The sequence below is a fragment of the Ranitomeya imitator genome, chromosome 3 (genome assembly GCF_032444005.1).
Source record: "Ranitomeya imitator isolate aRanImi1 chromosome 3, aRanImi1.pri, whole genome shotgun sequence".
In the NCBI taxonomy this organism is placed as follows: Eukaryota; Metazoa; Chordata; class Amphibia; order Anura; family Dendrobatidae; genus Ranitomeya; species Ranitomeya imitator.
Window position 1 is genome coordinate 470512229 of NC_091284.1, and position 26389 is coordinate 470538617.

The 26389-nt window shown below is 42.6% G+C and overlaps 1 protein-coding gene across 1 annotated transcript in view; it reads left to right on the plus strand.

Moving 5' to 3' along the window:
- LOC138670277 (zinc finger ZZ-type and EF-hand domain-containing protein 1-like) overlaps positions 1 to 26389 on the plus strand; it is a 306056-nt gene that overhangs the window by 168908 nt on the left and 110759 nt on the right. The window contains exons 24-26 of the mRNA XM_069757472.1: positions 1392 to 1593; positions 10024 to 10157; positions 17368 to 17608. Of these exons, the coding sequence (XP_069613573.1) occupies positions 1392 to 1593; positions 10024 to 10157; positions 17368 to 17608 (577 nt within the window). The remainder of the gene's footprint in view (positions 1 to 1391; positions 1594 to 10023; positions 10158 to 17367; positions 17609 to 26389) is intronic.

Sequence of the window (26389 nt, forward strand, 5' to 3'; positions counted from 1 at the left end):
GGCTTCAGGAAAATGTATGCGTATTTGTCACACGCTATACGGATGGTCTGTGTGGCGATGGAGTTTTTCCTCCTACCCATAGGCTTGAATTGCCGAGTCTCAGATGATTTTACACGCACGCTGAATACGCCTGAGAACAATACACTGACCTGGATTGCCCCATAGGGTAACACTGGGCCGAGTGCTATGCGATGTTTTCTCGCATAGCTCTTGGCCACATTGTACGGTAGTGTGACTCCCACCTTAAGAGTTCTTACGCGTTTATTTCACAACGTGCTCAATAGTTCCAATGTAATAAGACTAACGCAAGCGAAAGCAGTATGTGATAAAGTGCAAATGCAAGGGGAAATGGTTAATAATCTTATTCACAGATCCCCTTCATGTAGATAATTTATTGGTGATATTCTGTGAGCTCTTAGCACTACCCAGCCATACTAGTCAAAGTAAGTTTTGATAAAATGTAGAAAAGTTGCTCAAACAATTTTACCCATTTGTGTAGAAGGAAAGCTCACCTGTCACCAATATCTCTTTTACGAGTGGTATCAATGGTGTAAATCGGTAAATGGCGTATTGAGAAAAAAAACATTTTTTTGGCAACCTCAACATTGCAATAAAATGCTTTGTATCGACCCTGAAATGGTATGCATAAAAACATCAGCTCAAGTTGCAAAAAATAAACCACCACCCAGACCCAGATCCTGGAAAATGGAGATGCTACTGGTCTTAAAAAATGGCGACATAAGCGAAAAATAGGTAAATAATGACAAATTTTGGATTTTTTTCCACCTCTTTAATAATAATAATAATAATAATAATAATAATAATAATAATAAAGCCTATCCATGTTTGGTAATTGTGTACTTGTACTGGCCTAGCATTTAGTGAACATGGTAAATAAAACAAATTGTGGAATGACACTTTTTTGCAGTTTTAAGCACTTGAAAAATAAAAAAGAATAAAAGTTAATGCTCTGGGAAGAAGTGGAATAAAAAACAAAAGAGCAAGGTCATGAAGGAGTAAATCTAAGGGGCCACATTTTTGATCTTGCCTTTAAGGCCGTACTGTTGAAATATAACAATGAGGAGCTGGCAGTGTGTGGCGATAGGCACCATCAGAACGCCCTTCCTCTTCAGCACCCCTATTTATGTCCTGCACCAGGTGACTGCACAGGACTCCCTCTTTCCCCACTCACTGTTTTGCGGATGTTTAGTGCATACTATAATACTTGTTAGTACAATGAGAACATCGCATTGAAGCTATTATTTCCATCCTTCTGTTATAATGACAGGTTTTCTAGAAGGCTGGATTATAAGAATTTTCAGGCATAGTCTAAATATTTATACAGAGTATTGTATACTATAGCAATGTATTGTAATTTTTTTTTCTTTCAGAAAGTAACTTTCAAGGCTGGTCCACAACTTCAATTTTTGTTCTTTTCGGACAGTAGCAACAATGAATGGGGTTTTAAGTTTACAGTGACTGCATTCGGCCTGCCAGATATTGCCCTGTCTTGGAGTTCAGATTTACAGATACTTGTTGCACGCTTAATGGGCCGTCTTGCCTCCCGGTCTATGGCGATGAAGTCCTCATGTGGTAAGAAATTCCTGTTCCTAAGGTCACTTTAACAGTCATAGTTTGTGTTAATATCTATAAGCCAAAACCAATTATGAAACCAACAGAGAAAAAGCATGGTGGAAAGATCTATGCCTTTTCCAAATTTTGGCCATGTTTCTGGCTGTAGCTTGTGCTAAGTCATTAACTGAAATAGTTTGTGTAAAAGCAGCCTTCTTATGTCTGTCTACAACTTTTGTGTGTTATACATATACATTTTAATTATGCTAACTAGAAAAATGCATTTGTTCGAATATAGAAAGAGTTGGTCATCATTTTTTTTTTTTTTTGCTGTAAAATATCATTATTTTCTCAAGTAACAGTTGCCCTGACACAAAGTAAATTAATTATTCTTCAGCTTTCCTTCATGGCAAAAATTTGTGTTTCTATATTATGTGTGTATATGTACATAGTACACCCACTTTTGAAAAGTGAGGTTTTTATCAATATCTCACTGAACACAAGAATAACTTCCAAAAATTTCAGAAGACTGAGTTCCACTAATTAATATTTAATATAACTCATTACAAAAGCTTTAGTTTTATTCAAATTCGTTAGTGGAATAATGAATACACCCCACATCCAAAACAACTACATCTAGTATTTCGTATGACTTCCATGATGTGTAAGAACACCACCAAGTCTTATAAGCATGGAATGAACTAGTTGGTCGGATATTGCAACATCTATCTTAATCCATTCTTCAAGAACAACCTCTTTTAGAGCCTGGATGCTGGATGGAGAGTGAAGATCATCTTGTCTCGTCAGAACTCTCCATAGGTGTTCAGTTGGGTCCAGTTCAGGAGACATACTTGGCCACTGACTCACTTTCACCCTGTTCTTGAGAAATACATCAGATGTGTGTTTTGGATCATTGTTTTGTTGGATAAGTTCACGTGTGCCAAGTGCACGGAGTGATGGTAGCATCTTCTCTTTCAATATAATGCAGTACATAAATGAAATGTACCTTCCCAATACCAGCTGCACTCATGCTGCCACCACCATGTTTCATTGTAGGCTCCATGCATTTTTCTAAAGTCATTTTTTTAAGTGAATAGTGCCAACAGTGAAGTGAACCATGCAGTGCCCTTATGTGGGGCTGCAGGAGTGCTGCTGGCATCGGGGAGTTTCTATGAAACATCAGTCTTGTAAAAATTTTGGAAATTGTTTTTGTATTCATTGAGAGATTGATTAAAATCATACATTTCACAAGGGGCATACTCATTTATGCTGAACATTATATACACAGTGGCATGTAAAAGTTTAAGCACCAATGGTCAAAATTGATGTTATTGTGAGCAGTTAAGCACATTGAAGATTAAATGATCTTTAAAAGGCCTAAAGTTAAAGATGACACATTTCCTTCGTATTTTAGAGAACAAATGTATTTTTTAATCTTTTACATTTTAAAAATTACAAAAGGGAAAATGGGCCTATAAAAAAGTTTAATGGTTATTACCCAGAAACACCCCCTTTTGCAAGTATCACAGCTTGCAAGTGCTTTTTGTAGCCAGCCAAGAGTCTTTCAATTCTTGTTTTGAGGGATTTTCATCCATTCTTCCAGTTCTGTGAGATTCCTGGGTCATCTTGCATGCGCTGATATTTTGTGGTCTAGCCACTAATTTTCAGTGATGTTCAGATCAGGGGACAGTGAGGGCCATTGCAAAAGCTTCAGCTTGTACCTTTTGATGTAGTCTATTGTGAAGTGTGTTTAGGATCATTATCCATTTGTAGAAGCCATCATCTTTTCAACTTCAGCTTTTTTGACAGATGGTATTATGTTTGCATCAATTTGATGAAATTTAATTGAATCCTTTCTTCTCTCTACTCGTGAAATATTCCTGTGCCATTGGCTGCAACACAATTCCAAAGTATAATTGATCCACCCCCATGTTTAATGGTTGGCAAGGTGTTCTATTCCTGAAATTCTGTGCCCTTTTTTCCCACACATCTTTGATCATTGTGGCCAAATACTTTTATTTTAACCTCATTGGTCCACAGGAATTATTGTCATAATGCATCAGGCTTGTTTAGATGTTCCTTTGCATACTTCTGACATTGAATTTTATGCTGAGGATGCAGGAGAGGTTTTCGTCTGATAACTCTCCCATGAAGGCCATATTTGTGCAGGTGTCTCTGAAAAATAGAACCATGTACCGCAACTCCAGAGTCTGCCAAATCTGTCTGATGGTCTTTTGCAGTCAAGCAGAGGTCATAATTTGCCTCTAGCAATCCTACGAGCAGCTCACTGAAATTTTGGTTGGTCTTCCAGACCTTATCTTGACCTACCCCTCTTCCTGTTAACTGCCATTTCTTAATTACATTTCGAATTAAGGAAAGGGCAACTTGAAAATACTTTGGTATCTTCTTATAGCCTTCTCCTTTGTGGGCCTCCATTTTCATTTTCAGAGTGCTAGGCAGTTGCTGAGAAGAATCCATCGCTTCAAACCACATATCCAAGCCCTTTCCACTTCCTGTCGACTTCAACTCAAAAATATTTCACAAATCCGTTCATTCCTCAACCATGAATCTGCAAAAACCTTAGTCCATGCCCTCCTCATCTCTCGCCTTGACTACTGCAACCTCCTGCTCTGTGGCCTCCCCTCTAACACTCTCGCACCCCTCCAATCTATTCTAAACTCTGCTGTCCGTCTAATCCACCTGTCCCCCCGCTATTACCCGGTCTCTCCCCTCTGTCAATCCCTTCACTGGCTCCCCATTGCCCAGAATCAACTACAAAACCCTAACCATGACGTACAAAGCCATCCACAACCTGTCTCCTCCATACATCTGTGACCTCGTCTCCCGGTACTTACTTACACGCAACCTCCGATCCTCACAAGATCTCCTTCTCTACTCCCCTCTTATCTCCTCTTCCCACAATCGTATACAAGATTTCTCTCGCGTATCACCCCTACTCTGGAACCCTCTACCACAACACATCAGACTCTCACCTACCATCGAAACCTTCAAAAAGAACCTGAAGACCCATCTCTTCCGTCAAGCCTACAACCTGCACTAACCACCGATCGACCAAACCGCTGCATGACCAGCTCTATCCTCACCTACTGTATTCTCACCCATCCCTTGTAGATTGTGAGCCTTCGCGGGCAGGGTCCTCACTCCTCCTGTACCAGTTATGACTTGTATTGTTTAACATTATTGTACTTGTTTTTATTATGTATACCCCTCCTCACATGTAAAGCGCCATGGAATAAATGGCGCTATAACAATAAATAATAATAATAATAATCGCTGCTGTTTTATGGGAGGCTGGGTTTTTATAAAGCTGGGAAATTTGCAAACAATGATAGTGAACAAGCCATAACCCTAACAGGCTAATTAACCCCTTAATCCCATATGACGTACTATCCCGTCGAGGTGACCTGGGACTTAATTCCCAGTGACTGGATAGTACGTCATATGCGATCGGCTGCGCTCACGCGGGGAGCGCGGCCGGGTGTCAGCTGACTATCTCAGCTGACATCCCGCACTATATGCCAGGAGCGGTCACGGTCCGCCCCTGGCACATTAACCCCCGGAACACTACGATCAAACATGATCGCAGCTATTCGGCGGTACATGGGAGCATCGCGCGGGGAGGGGGCTCCCTGTGTGCTTCCCTGAGACCCTCGGTACAAGGCGATGTGCTCACCTTGTACCGAGCGTCTCCTTCCTGCAGGCCGTGGATCCAAAATGGCCGCGGGGCTACATCCGGGTCCTGCAGGGAGGTGGCTTACCAGCGCCTGCTCAGAGCAAGCGCTGGTAAGCCTGCAGCCCTGCATGTCAGATCGCTCAAAAAAAAAAAAAAAGAAATTCATGAATAGCTGGTTTTTGGTCATTCTGCCTCACAAATATCGGAATAAAAAGCGATCAAAAAATGTCACGTGCCCAAAAATGTTACCAATAAAAGCGTCAACTCGTCCCGCAAAAAAGAACTCGTATGACTCTGTGTACCAAAATATGGAAAAATTATAGCTCTCAAAATGTGGAGATGCAAAAACTATTTTTTGCAATAAAAAGCGTCTTTTAGTCTGTGACGGCAGTCAATCATAAAAATCCGCTAAAAAAACGCTATAAATAGTAAATTAAACCCCCCTTCATCACCCCCTTAGTTAGGGAAAAATAATAAAATTCTAAAAATGTATTTCAATTTTCCTGTTAGGATTAGGGGTAGGGTTAGGATTAGGGTTAGGGCTAGATTTAGGGTTAGTGCAAGGGTTAGGGCTAGGGTTGGGGCTAGGGTTAGGGTTTCAGTTAGAATTGGGAGTTTCCACTGTTTAGGCACATCAGGAGCTCTCCAAACGCGACATGGCGTCCGATCTCAATTCCAGACAATTCTGCGTTGAAAAAGTAAAACAGTGCTCCTTCCCTTCCTGCTCTCCCATGCGCCCAAACAGGGGTTTACCCAAACATATGGGGTATCGGCGTACTCAGGACAAATTGGACAACAACTTTTGGGGTCCAATTTCTCTTGTTAACCTTGGGAAAATAAAAATTTGGAGGGCTAAAAAAAACATTTTTGTGGGAAAAAAATTATTTTTTATTTTCACGGCTCTGCGTTATAAACTGTAGTGAAACACTTGGGGGTTCAAAGTTCTCACAAAACATCTAGATAAGTTCCTTGGGGATCTAGTTTCCGATATGGGGTCACTTGTGGGGGGTTTCTACTGTTTAGTTACATCAGGGGCTCTGCAAATGCAAAGGGACGCCTGCAGACCAATCCATCGAAGTCTGCATTCCAAATTGCGCTCCTACCCTTCTGAGCTCTGTCATGCACCCAAACGGTGGTTCCCCCCCACATATGGGATATCAGCGTACTCCAGACAAATTGGACAACAACTATTGGTGTCCAATTTCTCCTGTTACCCTTGGGAAAATACAAAACTGGGGGCTAAAAAATAATTTTTGTGGGAAATAAAATAATTTTTATTTTCACGGCTCTGTTATAAACTGTATTGAAACACTTGGGGGTTCAAAGCTCTCACCACACATCTAGATAAGTTTCTTAGGGGGTCTACTTTCCAAAATGGTGTCACTTTTGGGGGGGTTCAATGTTTAGGCACATCAGGGCTCTCCAAACGCTGCATGGCGTCCCATCTCAATTCAAGTCAATTTTGCATTGAAAAGTCAAATGGCGCTCCTTCCCTTCTGAGCTCTGCCATGCGCCCAAACAGTGGTTTACCCCCACATTTGGGGTATCGGCGTACTCAGGACAAATTGTACAACTTTTGGGGTCCATTTTCTCCTGTTACCCGTGGTAAAATAAAACAAATTGGAGCTGAAGTAAATTTTGTGTGAAAAAAAGTTAAATGTTCATTTTTATTTAAACATTCCAAAAATTCCTGTGAAACACCTGAAGGGTTAATAAACTTCTTGAATGTGGTTTTGAGCACCTTGAGGGGTGCAGTTTATAGAATGGTGTCACACTTGGTTATGTTCTATCATATAGACCCCTCAAATGACTTCAAATGTGATGTGGTCCCTAAAAAAAATGGTGTTGTAAAAATGAGAAATTGCTGGTCAACTTTTAACCCTTATAAATCCCTAACAAAAAAAAAAATTAGTTCCAAAATTGTGCTGATGTAAAGTAGACATGTGTGAAATGTTACTTATTAAGTATTTTGTGTGACATATCTCTGTGATTTAAGGGCATAAAAATTCAAAGCTGGAAAATTGCACAATTTTCCACATTTTCACCAAATTTCCGTTTTTTTCCCCACAAGTAAACGCAGGTAATATCAAAAATTTTTTACCACTATCATGAAATACAGTGTGTCAGAATCATCAGGATCCGTGCAAGCGTTCCAGAGTTATAACCTCATAAAGTGACAGTGGTCAGAATTGTAAAAATTGGCCTGGTCATTAACGTGCAAACCACCCGTAGGGGTTAATGCCTGAAACCTTGGTCAAAATATTCTTACCACACACATCTCCAAGGTTGTCCAAACTTTGGCATCTGACCATTTACCTTTTTGTAATTTTTATCCCCTTAACGACCGCTGATACGCCTTTTAGCGGCGGCAGATAAGGGTACTTATTGCTCAGCGCCACCTTTTACGGCGCTGAGCAATAAGGTTTTGCGCCCCCCAGTGTCGGAGAATCTCCGGGGTTTCGGCTACCGTCCCCACTGTTGCGATCGCTGTTATTCACAGTATAACAGCAACTGCAAAAAAAAAAGTCAAATTTCCCATTTATTTCCCTCTCCTCTGATATGATCTAGCACATTAGATGAGAGAGAGATTGGGGTCCACTGAGTTCCACCCCCCCCTCCCCCCCCCCGGTACCTCAGGCACCATCAGTGTCTTCTAATGGGATGGTAAATCAAACCTCCCTTTATCACCCCCTTACTTAGGTAAAAGTCATAAATTTAAAAAAAGTGTTTATTTCCATTGGGGCTAGGGTAGGGGTTGGGGCTAGGATTGTGGTATTTGGGTTAGGGTTGTGGGGTTAAGGTTAAGGGTATGTTAGGGATTTGGTTAGGGCTGGAATTAGAATGAGGGGGTTTCCACTGTTTAGATACATCAGGAGGTCTCCAGATGTGACATGGCACTCACCATTGATTCCAGCCAATTTTGCGTTCAAAAAGTAAAACCGTGCTCCCTCCCTTCTGAGCCCTGTCATGCGCCCAAACAGTGGCTCTACCCCACATAAGAGGAATCGGCGTACTCAGGAGAAATTGCACAGCAAATTTTGTGGTCCATTTTCTCCTGATACCCTTGTGAAAATAAAAAAATGTTGGTCTCAAAATACAATTTTTGTTAAACAGTAAAATGTTAATTTTTTTCCTTTCACATTGCTTTAGTTCTCGTGAAGCTCCTGAAGGGTTAATAAACTTCAAATGTGAGGTGGTCCCTAAAAAAATTGTTTTTGAAATTTTGCTGGAAAAATGAGAAATCGCTGGTCAAATTTTAACCCTTATAACATCCTAACAAAAAAAAATTTGTTTCCAAAATTGTGCTGATGTAAAGATAACATGTGGGAAATGTTATTTATTAACTATTTTGTGTGGCACGACTGATTAAGGCCATGTTCACACTTTGCGGCGTCCCTCTGCGGGTTCTCCCGCAGTGGATTTGATAAATCTGCAGGGCAAAACCGCTGCGGTTTTCCCTGCAGATTTATCGCGGTTTGTTCCGCGGTTTCCGCTGCGGGTTTCCACCTATACTATTGATGCTGCATATGCAGCAATATGCAGCATTAAAAATAATAAAAATTGGTTATACTCACCCTCTGATGTCCGGATCTCCTCGACGCTGCACCCGGCGGTCCGGTTCCAAAGATGCTATGCGAGAAGGACCTTCGTGACGTCACGGTCATGTGACCGTGACGTCACCGCAGGTCCTGGTCGCACAGCAACTCTGACCGGACGGCCGCGTGCAGCGCTGAGAGGTGAGTATAACATGATTTTTTATTCTTTTTTTTACCCCAAATATGGTTCCCAGGGCCTGGAGGAGAGTCTCCTCTCCTCCACCCCGGGTAGGAACCGCACATTAGCCGCTTACTTCCCGCAACGTGGGCACAGCCCCATGCGGGAAGTAAGTGGTTCAATGCATTCCTATGGGTGCAGAATCGCAGCGATTCTGCACAAAGAAGTGACATGCTGCGGGTTTTAAACCGCTGCGTTTCTGCGCGGTTTTTCCCGCAGCATGTGCACAGTGGTTTGCAGTTTCCATAGGGTTTACATGTAAATGGAAACGCTATGGAATCTGCTGCGGACCTGCAGCATCAAAATCGCGGCGGTTCCGCGGTAAAAACCGCAAAGTGTGAACCCAGCCTTAAGGGCACAAAAATGTAAAGTTTGAAAATTGCAAAATTTTCAAAATTTTTGCCAAATTTCAGTTTATTTCATAAATAAGCGCAAGTCATATCGAAGAAATTTTGCCACTAACATGAAGTATGATATGTTACAAAAACAATCTTCGAATCACTGGGATCCGTTATAACCTCATAATGTGACAGTGGTCAGAATTGTAAAAATTGGCCCGGTCATTAAGTACCAAACTGGCTGCGTCACTAAGGGGTTAAAATTTAAAAAATATACTTTATTTTGCCTAAAATACAAAGAAAACGTGTCATCTTTAACTTTAGGCCTTTTAGAGGTAATTTCATCTTCAACTTGCTTAAATGTTCACAGTAACAATAATTTATGATCAGGGGTGCCCAAACGCACAAGCCGCTGTATGTATATGCGTGCATGTGTGTGTGTATGTATGTACTTATATATATGTGTGTATATATATATATATATATATATATATATATATATATATATATATATATATATATATATATATATATATATATATATATATATATATATATATATGTGTGTGTAATATATATATATAATGTATTGCTCAGTATAAGTGAGTAAATATATATTTTTAATTGCATATATTTCCTTTATAGAATTGGGACCTGTTGCAGATTTGCCATCTGCAAAGATAACTTCAGTTGTTAGCTCTCCATTGTGGAAATCTGTATTTAGTAATCAGGTGTACATGGAAACAAAAGCAAACCTCCAAGAGCAAGGATGTTTTGAGGTATCGTACTTAATATTATTATTTTTGTCTAATAATTCCTTGTGTATTATGACTAAGTGATGCCTCCATTTAGTGACAATGTTTTCTGCTCCATATTATGCTGCAATGACAGAAATGTGTTATTACTGCTGCTCTAAAATACAGTGGGGCAAAAAAGTATTTTGTCAGTCAGCAATAGTGCAAGTTCCACCACTTAAAAAGATGAGAGGCGTCTGTAATTTACATCATAGGTAGACCTCAACTATGGGAGACAAACTGAGAAAAAAAAATCCAGAAAATCACATTGTCTGTTTTTTTTATCATTTTATTTGCATATTATGGTGGAAAATAAGTATTTGGTCAGAAACAAACAATCAAGATTTCTGGCTCTCACAGACCTGTAACTTCTTCTTTAGGAGTCTCCACTTTCCTCCACTCATTACCTGTAGTAATGACACCTGTTTAAACTTGTTATCAGTATAAAAAGACACCTGTGCACACCCTCAAACAGTCTGACTCCAAACTCCACTATGGTGAAGACCAAAGAGCTGTCAAAGGACTCCAGAAACAAAATTGTAGCCCTGCACCAGGCTGGGAAGACTGAATCTGCAATAGCCAACCAGCTTGGAGTGAAGAAATCAACAGTGGGAGCAATAATTAGAAAATGGAAGACATACAAGACCACTGATAATCTCCCTCGATCTGGGGCTCCACGCAAAATCCCACCCCGTGGGGTCAGAATGATCACAAGAACGGTGAGCAAAAATCCCAGAACCACGCGGGGGGACCTAGTGAATGAACTGCAGAGAGCTGGGACCAATGTAACAAGGCCTACCATAAGTAACTCACTACGCACCATGGACTCAGATCCTGCAGTGCCAGACGTGTCCCACTGCTTAAGCCAGTACATGTCCGGGCCCGTCTGAAGTTTGCTAGAGAGCATTTGGATGATCCAGAGGAGTTTTGGGAGAATGTCCTATGGTCTGATGAAACCAAACTGGAACTGTTTGGTAGAAACACAACTTGTCGTGTTTGGAGGAAAAAGAATACCGAGTTGCATCCATCAAACACCATACCTACTGTAAAGCATGGTGGTGGAAACATCATGCTTTGGGGCTGTTTCTCTGCAAAGGGGCCAGGACGACTGATCCGGGTACATGAAAGAATGAATGGGGCCATGTATCGTGAGATTTTGAGTGCAAACCTCCTTCCATCAGCAAGGGCATTGAAGATGAAACGTGGCTGGGTCTTTCAACATGACAATGATCCAAAGCACACCACCAGGGCAACGAAGGAGTGGCTTCGTAAGAAGCATTTCAAGGTCCTGGAGTGGCCTAGCCAGTCTCCAGATCTCAACCCTATAGAAAACCTTTGGAGGGAGTTGAAAGTCCGTGTTGCCAAGCGAAAAGCCAAAAACATCACTGCTCTAGAGGAGATCTGCATGGAGGAATGGGCCAACATACCAACAACAGTGTGTGGCAACCTTGTGAAGACTTACAGAAAACGTTTGACCTCTGTCATTGCCAACAAAGGATATATTACAAAGTATTGAGATGAAATTTTGTTTCTGACCAAATACTTATTTTCCACCATAATATGCAAATAAAATGATAAAAAAACAAAGTGATTTTCTGGATTTTTTTTTCTCAGTTTGTCTCCCATAGTTGAGGTCTACCTATGATGTAAATTACAGACGCCTCTCATCTTTTTAAGTGGTGGAACTTGCACTATTGCTGACTGACTAAATACTTTTTTGCCCCACTGTATGTGGCTGACAGCCAGAAACCTAACCTGTTTCTACTAGATTGAAGAAGCTTTAGGGTATGTGCAGACGATCAGGAACTGGTAGCGCTTAGGATGCAGCGCATGTTCACTGTGTCCGAAGTGCTGCCGGTTATTGAACCCAGATGAATCCGGATGTGTCCACTGAACTGTGCGGATTCACCGCGTCCAATACATTGTATGGGTACAATTTCTGGAAAGACATGCCTCATTGTCCATCTCCGCAGGTGAGCAGTGGGCATCTCTGAACCTAAAGTGGGCATCTCTGAACCCAAAGTGGGCATGGGATGTCTTGAAATGGTGTGGCTATGTTTTAATTAGTTAGCTTCACAGAAGGGAAAAAGTAAATGCCTCTCAGAAGTTCTGTGGTTTATGCCCCGTTGGTTGAACAGACAATTTCCATCATAATTACTGGGCTCATAACTTTGTAACAGAGGGGCACAGAAAAAAAAGCAATTAGACAAGGTACTCAATTTAAAGGGAACATGTCATGCCTTTTTTAGCAAGTAAACTGTCCCCAGTGCGTTTAGTGATGCAGTGTTCATCACGAACACTTTTTTTTTTAAATTAAAATCTACTAATCATGTGCAAAAAGAACTTCATATAGTTATGTCATTCCTGCTCTTTTAGTCATAGGGGTATACTTCATTTTATTCAGTCATGGTTGTTGCTGCCCACACAATTTGAGTGATGTTTCCGAGGTTGCGCCAACGTCATTCAAATCTGGTTTGAAAAATCCCGTGATTGCACAGTTGTGCCACGTTTGCGCAGTGTTAATCGGGGAGCAGCGCATGCGGCTCTACGATGCACTGTGTAAGCAAAGTATTTTTCAAAGCGGATTTGAGTGACGTCGTCGTAAACCCCTGGGAACATCATTCAAAATGTGTGGGTCACTAAGGCTAAGTTCACACTGGCGTTTGCCTGGTCTGCGTATGGCTGCGTACTTCCTCCCTTAAGCTCCTCCTACTTCCGCATGCATCCTCCTGCGTACCTATCTTTAACCCCTTTCTGACCTCGGACGGGATAGTATGTCTGAGGTCAGAACCCCCGCTTTGATGCGGGCTCCGGCAGTGAGCCTGCATCCAAGCTGGGACATATCAGCTGTTTTGAACGCAATTTGAAATAGCGATTCACCCGCCGCTATTAACTAGTTAAATGCTGCTGTCAAACGCAGACAGCGGCATTTAACCGGCACTTCCGGCCATCAGGCCGGAAATAAGCGCATCGCTGACCCCCGTCACATGATCGGGGGTCAGCGATGCTTCTGCATAGTATAACCATAGAGGTCCTTGAGACCTCTATGGTTACTGATGCCGGTTTACTGTGAGCGCCACCCTGTGGTCGGCGCTCATAGCAAGCCTGAATTTCAGCGACATAGCAGCGATCTGATGATCGCTGCTATGTAGCTGAGCCGATCGAGTTGTGCCAGCTTCTAGCCTCCCATGGAAGCTATTGAAGCATGGCAAAAGTTAAAAAAAATAAATAAATAAAATAACAAGTTTAAAAAAATGTGAACAAAATAAAAAATTATGAAAGTTTAAATCACCCCCCCTTTTGCCCCATTCAAAATAATACAATAAAAAAAAAATCAAACTTACACATATTTGGTATCGCCGCGTTCAGAATCGCCCGATCTATCAATAAAAAAAGCATTAACCTGATTGCTAAACAGCGTAGGGAGAAAAAAATGTGAAACTCCAGAATTGTTTTTTTTTGTTGCTGCAACATTGCATTAAAATGCAATAACGGGCGATCAAAAGATCATATCTACATAAAAGTGCTATCAATAAAAATATCAGCTTGGAACGCAAAAAATAAGTCGTCGCCTGACCCCAGATAACGAAAAATGGAGACGCTACGGGTATCGGAAAATGGCGCAATTTTTTTTTTTTTTAGCAAAGTTTGGAATTTTTTTTCACCACTTAGACAAAAGAGAACCTAGACCTGTTAGGTGTCTATGAACTTGTAATGACCTGGAGAATCATAATATCAGGTCAGATTTAGCATTTAGTGAACCTAGCAAAAAAGCCAAACAAAAAACAAGTGTGGGATTGCACTTTTTTTTGCAATTTCACCACACTTGGAATTTTTTTCCCATTTTCTAGTACACGACATGGTAAAACCAATGATGTCGTTCAAAAGTACAACTCGACCCGCAAAAAATAAGCCCTCACATGACCATATTGATGGAAAAATAAAAAAGTTATGGTTCTGGGAAGGAGAAGAGCGAAATACGAACACAAAAAATCCCAAGGTCATGAACACACTGACATGCTTTGTATGCGGATGTTTCCGCATGCAGCATTTTCACGTGCCCGCCGACTGCACCGAAACGCAACTTTTTGCGTTCCTGTGTGGTCGGTGGGCACATCAAAACGCCGCATTCCTCCGCATACAATGCATGTCCCTGTGTGCCCAATGTTAAAGATAAGTACGTAAGTGGAACTTAAGGGAGGAAGTACGCAGCCATACGCAGACCAACCAAACGCCAGTGTGAACCCGGTCTAACAACGCACTGGGGACAGTTTACATGCTAAACAAGGACACAACAGGTTCCCTTTAAATGGAAAAAATCTAATGACTGGTTCTATAATTGTTTGGATAGTCTTGAAATCCTGTGCAGCTAGCTGACTTGAAGTTAAGTTACACAGACACATGAAGTTTTAATCATGGTGTAATCACTGTAACGGCTCTTTCAGCCGCCCTTGGTGGTGCTGGAGAGTGATTACGGCAGCAATCAATATACTGGTAGCATCACTATTATCGCACCTTCGCACTTTCAGTGACAGCCTGCCTGCAGTGTGTGCAGAGCGAGCAGTCACTCAAAGGAGACCATGGTCATGAGTAAGACTGCCTAGTGCAGACGAAATGCGTCGACTGGGTCATGTAAATTTTTCTTTTGTATGCACTATATTTTCTTTTGAAAAAGAAAAGGAAAATCCTGTCCTGTTGAGCCGGACTCCGATGTTTTCTATTTTCCATATACAGATATATACCGTAATTGATATACAGTATAAATTCATAGAATTTAAAGAGGGTGTACTTTGTTTTTCCCGTGACTGTATAGGTTGTTTTGAGAGTGTATATTTTCTGCTATTTCTGCTATTCATTAGAGTGTCCAGAGTCTACTTGTTTTTAGCCTTTGCTTGAGTGGCTGTTACTAATAAGAGAAATCAAGTTTCTCACTATTTGTATGAGAAATTCAGCTCCTTATACACTGTGTGCAGAATTATTAGGCAAGTTGTATTTTAGAGGATTATTTTTATTATTGATCAACAACTATGTTCTCAATCAACCCAAAAGACTCATACATATCAAAGCTTTATAGAGTGTTTTTTTTTTAGTTTTGGCTATCTTAGGAGGATATCTGTTTGTGCAGGTAACTATTACTGTGCAGAATTATTAGGCAACTTACCGTAATAAAAACCAAATATATTCCCATCTCACTTATTTATTTTCACCAGGTAAACTAATATAACTGCACAAAATTTAGAAATAAGCATTTCTCACATGCAAAAACAAACCCCCCAAAATTAGTGACCAATATAGCCACCTTTCTTTATGACACTCAGCAGCCTTCCATCCAAAGATTCTGTCAGTTGCTGATCTGTTTACGACCAACATTGCGTGAAGCAGCCACCACAGCCTCCAGACACTGTTCCGAGAGGTGGACTGTTTTCCCTCCCTGTAGATCTAACATTTTATGAGGGACCACAGGTTCTCTATGGGGTTCAGATCAGGTGAACAAGGGGTCCATGTCATTATTTTTTCTTCTTTGAGACCTTTACTGGCCAGCCACGCTGTGGAGTAGTTGGAGGCCTGTGATGGAGCATTGTCCTGCATGAAATCATGTTTTTCTTGAATTATACCGACTTCTTCCTGTACCACTGCTTGAAGAAGATGTTTTCCAGAAACTGGCAGTAGGTCTGGGAGTTGAGCTTCACTCCATCCTCAACCCGAAAAGGTCCCACAAGTTCATCTTTGATGATACCAGCCCATACCAGTACCCCATCTCCACCTTGCTGGCGTCTGAGTCGGAGTGGCGCTCTCTGCTCTTTACTGATCCAGCCTCTGGCCCATCCATCTGGTTCATCAAGAGTCACTCTCATTTAATCAGTCCATAAAACCTTTGAAAAGTCAGTCTCAGGCTATGTGCACACGTTGCGGATTCTCTGCGGATCCGCAGCGTTTTTTGCAGTGCAGAAACGCTGCAGATCCGCAATTGATTTACAGTACAATGTAAATCAATGAGAAAAAAAAATGCTGTCCACACTTTGCGGAAAATCCGCTTCGGAAACGCTGCGGTTTAAAAGAAGTAGCATGTCACTACTTTTTTGTGAATCTGCAGCGTTTTTGTACCCATTCCATTATAGAAAACCGCAGGGGTAAAAAACGCAGCAAATCCGCAAGAAAAACGCACAAAAAACACGACAAATCCGCAAGTGCGTTTTCTGCCAAGAGAGGCAGAATCCGCACCAGAAATTCCTAAGCCTAATCCGCAACATGTGCACATAACCTTAAGATATTTCTTGGCCCAGTCTTGACGTTTTATCTTATGTTTCTTGTTCAAAGGTGGCCGTTTTTCAGCCTTCCTTACCTTGGCCATGTCCCTGAGTATCGCACACCTTGTGCTTTTTGTTACTCCAGTAACGTTGCAGCTCTGAAATATGGCAAAACTGATGGCAAATGGCATCTTGGCAGCTTCACGCTTGATTTTCCTCAATTCATGGGTTATTTTGCGCCTTTTTTGCCCAACACGCTTCTTGCGACCCTGTTGGCTATTTGCCATAAAATGCTTGATTGTTCGGTGATCACGCTTCAAAAGTTTGGCAATTTCAAGACTGCTGCATCCCTCTGCAAGACATCTCACAATTTTGGACTTTTCAGAGCTTATCAAATCTCTCGTCTGACCCATTTTGCCAAAGGAAAGGAAGTTGCCTAATAATTAAGCACACCTTATGTAGGGTTTTGATGTCATTAGACAAGACCCCTCCTCATTACAGAGATGCACATCACCTGATTTACTTAATTGGTAGTTGGCTCTCAAGCCTGAACAGCTTGGAGTAGGACAACATGTATAAAAAGTATCATGTGATCAAAATACAACTTGCCTAATAATTCTGCACACAGTATACTGTGGTGGGGCCACATGTTAGCAAGGTCATTGCAGCTCATCCCTTACATGCCCGACTTAGATATACCTGCTAGAAATAAAAGATCTGGTGGGAAGAGCCATGTCACAGGCTGACCCACCGCTGCAATTTTTACATTCATGTCCACTTGTGGCAGATACTGAATAGAAATACAACAATCTCTGTAAGCACAAATAGCAAAACAATATTTACTATGTACAAAAATAGTTGTCAAATAGAGCAAAAATGCAACCATAGTGTTGAGTTGGAATCCAATATTATGTAAATGCTCTTTTACATTATTATTTTATTTCCAGACTAAGAACTCTCATGCAGATGACTGTCGTAACTTTCTCCTTGACTTTGCAAACTCAGATCCTACCCAGGATTTCTGTGGCCCTAATTCTGAACTTTTCAAAGGCCTGGTACAAGCCATTAAGAAACAACTGGCAAAGAATGATTTAGTAGCTGGTTCTGCGGTTGATCAAGCTGTGAACTGCACCTTTGCTGCACTAGTATATCTTACGCCACAGTTGTATGGAAAACTGCAAAGATATGGTAAGTACGTTGGTTGTATTAACATACAAAGATGGATAACCTTGGCCATACACATTTAGATGTATAATAGCCGTTTCCAGCGGCCACATAATGGGTATGGCGGTACCACCCGATTCTTCTCAGGGGATAGATGTTGGGCTACCAGAGGAGTCTAGCAACGATTTACTTCCCTTACTGGGAATGCATGCTGATTCAATTGTACCCATGTACGGGAGGAAGGGATGGGGTTCTGGGGCTGTGTGTAGCTTTTTTTAGCATTTTCTTTATGAAGAATTTAAAATACAGCATTACTGTATGGAAATGTTCTGAGATGAGTCCATCTTTACATGAGCAGTGAAGCAAGGTGTATGACCCCGGCTTCATCTGTGTGCTAAGCATGGATTGGAACTCAGGAGTCTCCTACGAGCATTTACATAGAAGTATCTGCTAAAATGGACCATTTTGAAAGGGTCATTTTAAAGAGAATCTGTCACCCCTCTGGATGAATTTAAGCGATTACTATGGGCATACAGGTACCAGAATGGGATAACCAGTCTTACCTGTATGCCTCATAGCTGCGGTGTAGATGTTGAGAAAAGCAGTTTTAGGGTTATATGTAAATGATTTCTTAAAGGCTCCTAGGGTGCGGTGCCTGGAAGAAATCCCTTCCTGTCTTCATTATAATGGCCCCCCTCTCCCATATATGTCACACTGACCTATGACGTGCAGTTGCGTCGCTGTAATCCCACACTGCGCCATTCACTTGCGCAGTTATGTGACCCCTTTTTACTCAAATGTTTTTTATTAAATATAAGGGTATGTGCACACGTCAGGATTTCTTTCAGAAATTTTCCTGACAAAAACCGGACATTTCTGCCAGAAATCCGCATGCGTTTTTACCGCGATTTTGACGCTTTTTTGACGCGTTTTTTGTGCGTTTTTTCCCAAATGCATAGAATTGCGGGAAAAACGCAGAAAATCCGCAAAAATAATGAACATGCTCATTTTTTTACCGCGATGCGTTTTTTTCCGCGAAAAATCCATGTGCACATAACATGCAGAATGCATTCTAAATTATAGAATGCATAATGTATGCGTTTTTAATGAGTTTTTATAGCGTTTTTACCGCGAAAAAACCTGAACGTGTGCACATAGCCTAAGAGTACAATAAAACATTTCACATTAAGGTATACATTTCAATTTTTCCCACTCTTAACCCTCCCTTACCCATCCCGCCCCCCTCCTTCCCTTTTAGACAGCTTACGCCTTCCTCTTAACATATCCTGTAGTATTATATACGTTATCCATATACAATCACTTTTATTTGTACACGAGTACTCCATAAATATATAGGCGAACCCTCCTCAGGCCTAACTTCTCTTAGCCTCCCCTAGCCTAGATCCAGCCAGGGCATCCACAATTTATCAAACAGGCCCATCTTCCCTCTTTTCTGATATACACCCTTTTCCAGGGTAATGACCTGCTTCACATATTTAAGATATTCTCCCCTCGAGGGAGGTTCCTCTTTGATCCAATTTTTGGCTATGACCTTTCGAGCCATGTATAGTAGTCTAGCGATTGCTATTTTCAGCTTGTTATCCACAGTTATCTCTTCCACGTACCCCAGCACTCACACCAAAGTTTCTCTTGGAATTACACATCTGTATGCCCCTTCTATCCAGCATACAACCACCAACCAAAAAGCAGTCAATCTCGAACACGACCATAACATATGAAACATTCCAGCACTATCATTCCTACATCTAGGGCATTCCGAGTCAGATCTCAGCCCAGCTCTATACAGGACATCCGGGGATCTATACACTCTGTACAATATAAAGCTGGGAGAGCCTATACGGCTCATTCAGTGATCGCTTCGGTATCCATTCTAATACAGACTCCCACGTTTCATCCTCTAAACCAGGGGTCCCCAACTCCAGTCCTCAAGGCCCACCAACAGGTCATGTTTTCAGGATTTCCTTTGCATTGCACAGGTGATGCAATTATTACCTGGGCAAGACTAAGGAAATCCTGAAAACATGACATGTTGGTGGGCCTTGAGGACTGGAGTTGGGGACCCCTGCTCTAAACGACCCAGCTCTCTTTCCCATTTAGCCCTCGCACCAATCAGATATTCTAATAGGTGAGTGTGAAGCAGATCCTTATATAAAGATGAAATAGCACCCCTCGTTGTATCCACTCCACAGATGTAGTCTAATACTAAGTCGTTTTGAATTTGGAAACAATCCCCCTCATTCTGGGCCACAAACGCATGCCGTACTTATACATATTGGAACCCCCTAGATGCCTTAAGACCATATTCCGACTGTAGCTGGGAAAAAGATTTCAACTCCCGTCGCTCTAAAATCTGGCAGGCATACCGGATCCCCCTGGCTAGCCATTCTGGTATTTGTCCCATCGCCAAAAACTCCGGTAGATTATTATTAAACCACAGCGGAGAAAACGTGGTCAGACAAGCAACCCCGCAAATTTGTTTAACTCTCCCCCATACTTTATATATCAGAAATAATGTTGGGTATTTCTTCCCCAGTATCCCTAGGGATCCATCTTCCAGACACTGTACCGCCGGACTTCTCTTCACCACCCTTTCTATCAAAAGTTGTGCTATATTGGTGGACGACTCATGTTCCCAGCCCTTTAAATGCTGACATTGGGCCGCCAAGAAATATATTTCAGGGTTAGGTAAAGCCAAGCCTCCCGTGTCCTTAGGGCGTTGAAGCGTCTCCTATCTAATTTGCGGGTGTTGCCTTCCCCACACCAGGCCTCTAAATAAAGGGTTAATCAATTTGAATTTTACACGTGGTATCCAGATAGGTGAGTTATCGAGAACATACAGTATCTTAGACATCAGAATCATCTTAATGAGATTAATTCGGCCTACAACAGATAAATGCAACTTAAGGTACCTTCACACTGAGCAACTTTTGAACGATAACGATAGCGATCCGTGACGTTGCAGCGTCCTGGATAGCGATCTCGTTGTGTTTGACACGCAGCAGCGATCAGGATCCTGCTGTGACATCGCTGGTCGGAGCTAGAAGGCCAGAACTTTATTTCGTCGCTGGATCACCCGCTGTCATCGCTGGGCTGAAAATATCGGCTTATACTCGAGTATATACGGTATTCCAATTTATTTTAAGCCCCGACAAAGCACCAAATCCCTCGATGAGCCGAATTGCATTACTCAATGAATCATGTGGATCACTCAAGAACAGCAGTATATCATCCGCATAAAGCGCTATCTTTTCCTCTATCAATCCATACTTAAACCCAGCGACCTTAGCGGACTGTCGAATCTTGGCGGCCAGTGGCTCCACGGCTAAAGCAAACAAGAGGGGAGAGCGTGCACTCGTCCCTCTATGTAGCCTTATCATGTGAGAAAGCTCCCCATTCACTCTCACCCTAGCTGATGGTTGCGCATACAATAGCTGAACCGAGGACACTAATTGTTGATTGAAGCCAAAGAATTGCAATACCTGCCACAAGTATCCCCATTCCACACTGTCACATGCCTTATGGGCATCTAAAGAAGCAATAACTCTATGCCCACCATTATCAGCCCCCAATTGTAAATTAAAAAAAGCCTTCTAAGATTGACTGCCGTGGACCTGCCTGGCATAAAGCCCGATTGATCTGGATGAATCAATCCAGAAATAACAACTGATAATCGGGCCGCCAACACCCCAGCCAGAAGTTTAACATCCGTTGTGAGCAAAGAAATCTGGCGATATTATTCAGGCAGTCGTAAATCTTTATCTTCCTTCGGGATTACAACTATTATGGCCTCCCTCATAGAGGCTGGGAGAATCCCCCCATTCCTAGCCTCCTCCAAAACTACTCGTAATCTGGGTATAGCAACACCTCCTCCACTTCCTTATAAATTTCAGCTGGCAATCCATCTGCTCCTGGGGTTTTACCTCTTGCCATGGCTCTTAAAACTCGACTTAGTTCTTCGTCCGTGATAGGTCCCTCCAAACTTTCCCTATCCTCCTCACTCAGTCTAGGTAGGACAATACCTTCTAGAAATGCCACGTTGTCAGTCCCCGATGGGTCCACACCAGAGGAGTATAGATCCGCGTAGAAGTCCGTAAAGACCCTTAAGGTCTCAGAGGTCTCCGACACTTTTATACCGTTAACAGGCTCTAGTGAATGTACGAATGGTGTACCCCTCTGGGCCGACGACACCAGCGAGAGCATATGTCCCACTACCTCCCCTTCCTGGTAAAAGGCTAGTCGTTGGAACTCTCTCTTCCTCCCTGCCCTCTCCAGAAGAAGTTTATCCATGTTATTTTGGGCTTCTCTTAACAGTTTCCCAGCCTGAGGGGTACCCAGTGTGGCCATCTCATCTTCAGCAATTCTCAGCCTTTCCCTTGAGGCATTCTCCGCCTGTTTTGATCGCCGCTTACATCTACTGATGTCCCTGAACAGCAAACCTCTCAAATATGCGTTCATCGTCTCCAATATAGTGGGTATGTCCGAGCTGCCCTCGTTAATCTCAAAAAACTCCTCCACCTCCCACTGTATGCCCTCCAAACTCTTATTCAGCCAGTTAGGGTGAAATTTCCACTCTCCCCTATGCCATGCTTGTGTCCCCATTGGCCATAACTCCACCTCTATCGGATTATGATCAGAGATCGCCCGTGGCAAGTATCTCACTTCTCCCACCATAGAATCAAACATATTGTTTCCGAGCGCCATATCTATTCTGGATAAAGTATCATGAGCCGGTGAATAGCAAGAGTATCCCCTCTCCCCCACGTGCCGCACTCTCCACAAATCAGTCATACCGATCTCTCGAATATATGTTCCGAACGGCGTAATATGGCTTTCCGACCTGTTTTGAGTATTTTTGTTTTTATCCCAGAAATCATCACATATATTGTTAAGGTCTCCAATAATTAAAAGCGGCATCGGATCTCCCTGTCCAATCAATTCTAACACTTCTCTAAGTTTTTTACTTGAATAAGGAGGAGGAATGTACATAGCCACCACACACATCAAAATACCAAGCATTCTGCATTTCACTACCACATACTGTCCATTCACATCAGCATACACCTTCATCTCTTCATAGCGCACCCCTGTTGGGACCAACACCGACACCCCCCTCGAGTATGTAGAGAAGGTGGAGTGATACGTTTTTTGCAACCACAGCCTGCGTAAGACGTCCACCCTCTGATGAACCAACTGTGTCTCCAGCAGACATATCAGTGAGGCCCTCTGGTCTCGTGCGTATTGTAGCACCGCCGCTCATCTAGTTTTGTCAGCTAGGCCTCTAACGTTCCAACTCAGTATTTTAATACGGTCCCCTATCATGATACAGAACATTCATCAAGAAAATCCTACTCCTTAACCTGAGCTGTATAACCCCTCTCCCCCACCCCAACCTCCCCCAAGATAAAGCATTTTCCTCTCATCGAGAGTGGGGCTCCTTGGCCCATTTGAAGCACTCTCACCTAAGTAACCTCCTCTAACTGGCTCCCACGACCCTTAGAACCACAGCTCTTTACATTAATTATTAACAGTACAGAACAAACCGTGAAGTAAAGAGAGTAGAAAAAACAAAACAAACATTGTTTGTAGTACACCCTATTAACAATCCCCACCCCACCCCTCATTTTCCAGCACAACTCTAACTGGCATAATAGTTAAGCCCAGTCATATTCCACTCCTCCAAAAGTGAGAGACACAGATATTAAATGGGTACAAATAGCAACCCAGTTCTCTTATCCCAAACATCTTGGTAACAATAAAGGCTCACGCCTCCACTGAAAGTCAGTCTCCCGCCGCTTGTAGTTTCTTGGCATTGATGTCGATCCATTGTGTAGCGTCCTCTGGTGTCGTGAAGAAATGAGCCTTATTAAAGGCAACCACTCTCAACCTCACAGGAAAAAACATGGCGTATTGCACCCCCAGTTCTCTCAGTCGCCTTTTGATGCCAGTAAATTGCATTCTCTGTTTCTGGACCACAGCAGAGTAATCCGGGTAGATGGCAATCCTCTGTCCGTCAACAGTGAGATCCTCCATTTCTCTGGCCTTCCTGAGAATAATATCTCTGTCTCTGTAGTTTAATATCTTAGCCAGCATGGTACGAGGGTTGGCTCCAGTGCGAGGGGGCTGCGGCGGAACTCTGTGCGCTCTTTCCACAGCAAAGACTCTTGTCAGAATCTCAGTTCCAACCTTCTCCTTCAACCAGCTTTCAATAAACTCTGTAGGATTTCTCCCCTCTGTTTTTTCTGGCAGACCCACTATCCTGATGTTATTTCTTCTGGATCTGTTTTCTAGATCCTCATTTTTTGCCGCCAATTCCGATATCTGTTGGGCAAACTTTCTCTCTGCTTTTTGTAGTTGAACCACATGATCCTCCGCAGTACTCCTCCCCTCCTCCACCTCCCCCTTGCGTTTACCCATTTTCTGTATGGCAGCCTTTATCTGTATAATTTCCCCTAAATCATTCAGGGACTGGTTACAAGAGGATAAAAGAATAAAGACATCCTTTATAGTCGGCTCCCCTCTCAATTCCACTTCCTTCTCAGCCCCTCCTGCTGCAGCCATGCTACTTTCTTCTTCCCCCTTCTGTGCTCCCCTCGCTCCATCATCAGTTTTCTCCTCCTCTCCTTCAGATCTCTCCTCCATAGCCTCTTGTGCCTCTTCCCCACCAACCACCTGGGCAAACCTTTGAAGTTTTGTTGCAGCTTCCATGCGCTTCTGACAGGCAGCATTCTCCTTCTCGGCTTCTGCTCTAGCCTCAGCGCCATCTTGGGGCCCTCCAGTCTCTCCTGCCCCCGCATCTCTCTGCCTCCTCCGCGTCATTGTGAGCCTCTCCCGGTGTCTCCACAGCTCTCCTTCACGCTCTGGTGATTCAGCTTCCAGATAAGGCTAGATTTATGGCAGCCAGCAATGTCTGTTCAGGATAATTATGCTTGTGGCCGCGGGAGCTCTTTCCTCAGCGTCCTCTCACATGGCCGTCCAGGGCACGCCCCCCACAGTTATATGAACTTTATCCGTCCTTCTATGGGCAGAGTCTTCATCGAACTTTTACACAGGTGAGTAACTTTCACCAGTGCCTGCGTAGAAGATCGATGAAGACTCTGCTCATAGGACGGATAAGGTTTGAGTGGACCGTGCATGCGCAGGATTACAGCACCGCAACTGCACGTCACAGGTCAATGTGACGTACATGGGAGAGGGGTGTCATTATAACGAAGAGAGGAGGCATGGATTTCTTACAGGCACCGCACACCCCAGAGCCTGGAACAAATCTTTTACCTATAACATTAAAACTTACTTTCTGAACATCTACATCACAACTATGAGGCTTAAAGGTAAAACTGGTTATCCCAATCTGTTACCTGTATGCCCATAGAAATAGCTTAGATTTATCCCGGGGAGGATAGATTCGCTTTAAGAACGCCAAGATCTTCACAATAGAGGGATTTTCTGGTGTCTAGAGCCCTATAATATAGTGACAGCCTATCTTTAATATAAATCAGTATATATGCAATTGTTCTTTTTCATTGTATGTGTTTTATATATCCATAGCATTTGCTAATTATTATTTGTACTTTATACGTATGTTTCGTGTCTTGTTAACCTTAAAGGGAGTCTGTAACTAACCGTGGTGTAACAAGGGTCCGATGGGCCCTGATGCAAGATTTGGATGATTATTCATATTGTTTTAACAAAATATGTGAAATCTTTGCTTGCAGTCCAACTGGGCTTTTCTTCAGAGTCTCCTTTTGGGGATGCTCTTTCATCCCTTTCTTCAAAAACTTTTCTAATCACAGCTTAATGGCGTCTTTGACTCCTAGAATGCTAAATCAGCTGCCAAGCTGTGATTGACAGAGTCTGGAAAGAAGTGAAAACGCGTGCCTCTATAGATGACACTGAAGAAACGCCCAGTCTGCATGCGATTTCTCATACTGCTCTCCAAAAGCAACAAATGTAAATATCTCCGCTATGGAGCGACACAATGCAAAACTGAAACGAGACCGTATCAGAAGAGCCCCGGGATCCTTAATTATTATGCGCAAGTGACAGGTGCCATGTAAAGACGTATGTTGGTACTTTTAAGGTGCCATTCACTGCTTTGATTGTCCGAATACTGCTTAATGCTATTCTCAAGGTAATGTTTTTGAAGGTATTTCATGTTAATGTACTTATTTTCAATAAATAATTTATTAAACTTGTCAGTTTTACTAATACACAGCACAACTGATGTTCCAGAGACGCTAGTAGATCACCATTGGGCTCTATGGCAATCTCTTCTAGAAATCAGAATTTATTGCTGCTTTGTGTACTACAGTATATGGTAATTTCTTATTTCTCCTTCGCCTCATTGGGGGACACAGGACTGTGGGGGACACAGGACTGTGGGGTGTATGCTTCTGCCGCCAGGAGGCTGACACTAAGTAAACTTGAAAAAAAGTTAGCTCCTCCTCCATCGTATACACCCTGACACTGGCTACCAGAGACTCCAGTTTATGCTTAGTGTCTCAAGGAGGCACATCTCTGGGTCCTGGATTTTTGGACCCGACTTTCAACGTTTTGGATTGAGGGGGCGACGGACCTTTTTGAGGGTCCGATCTCCCCAAACCATCAACGGGCAAGCACGTGCGATATTCTCCACGTATCCTTCCCCGCTACGTGGGATTTTTCACTGGACTTGGCCCTGACCACCCTGAGGTATCTAGACCCCAGGCTGTACAGGTGCACCTAGACGTCCGTGTGTTCCCCCCTGATTTCTACACCCCTGCGTGGGGTGTTAGCCGGGGTGGAGGA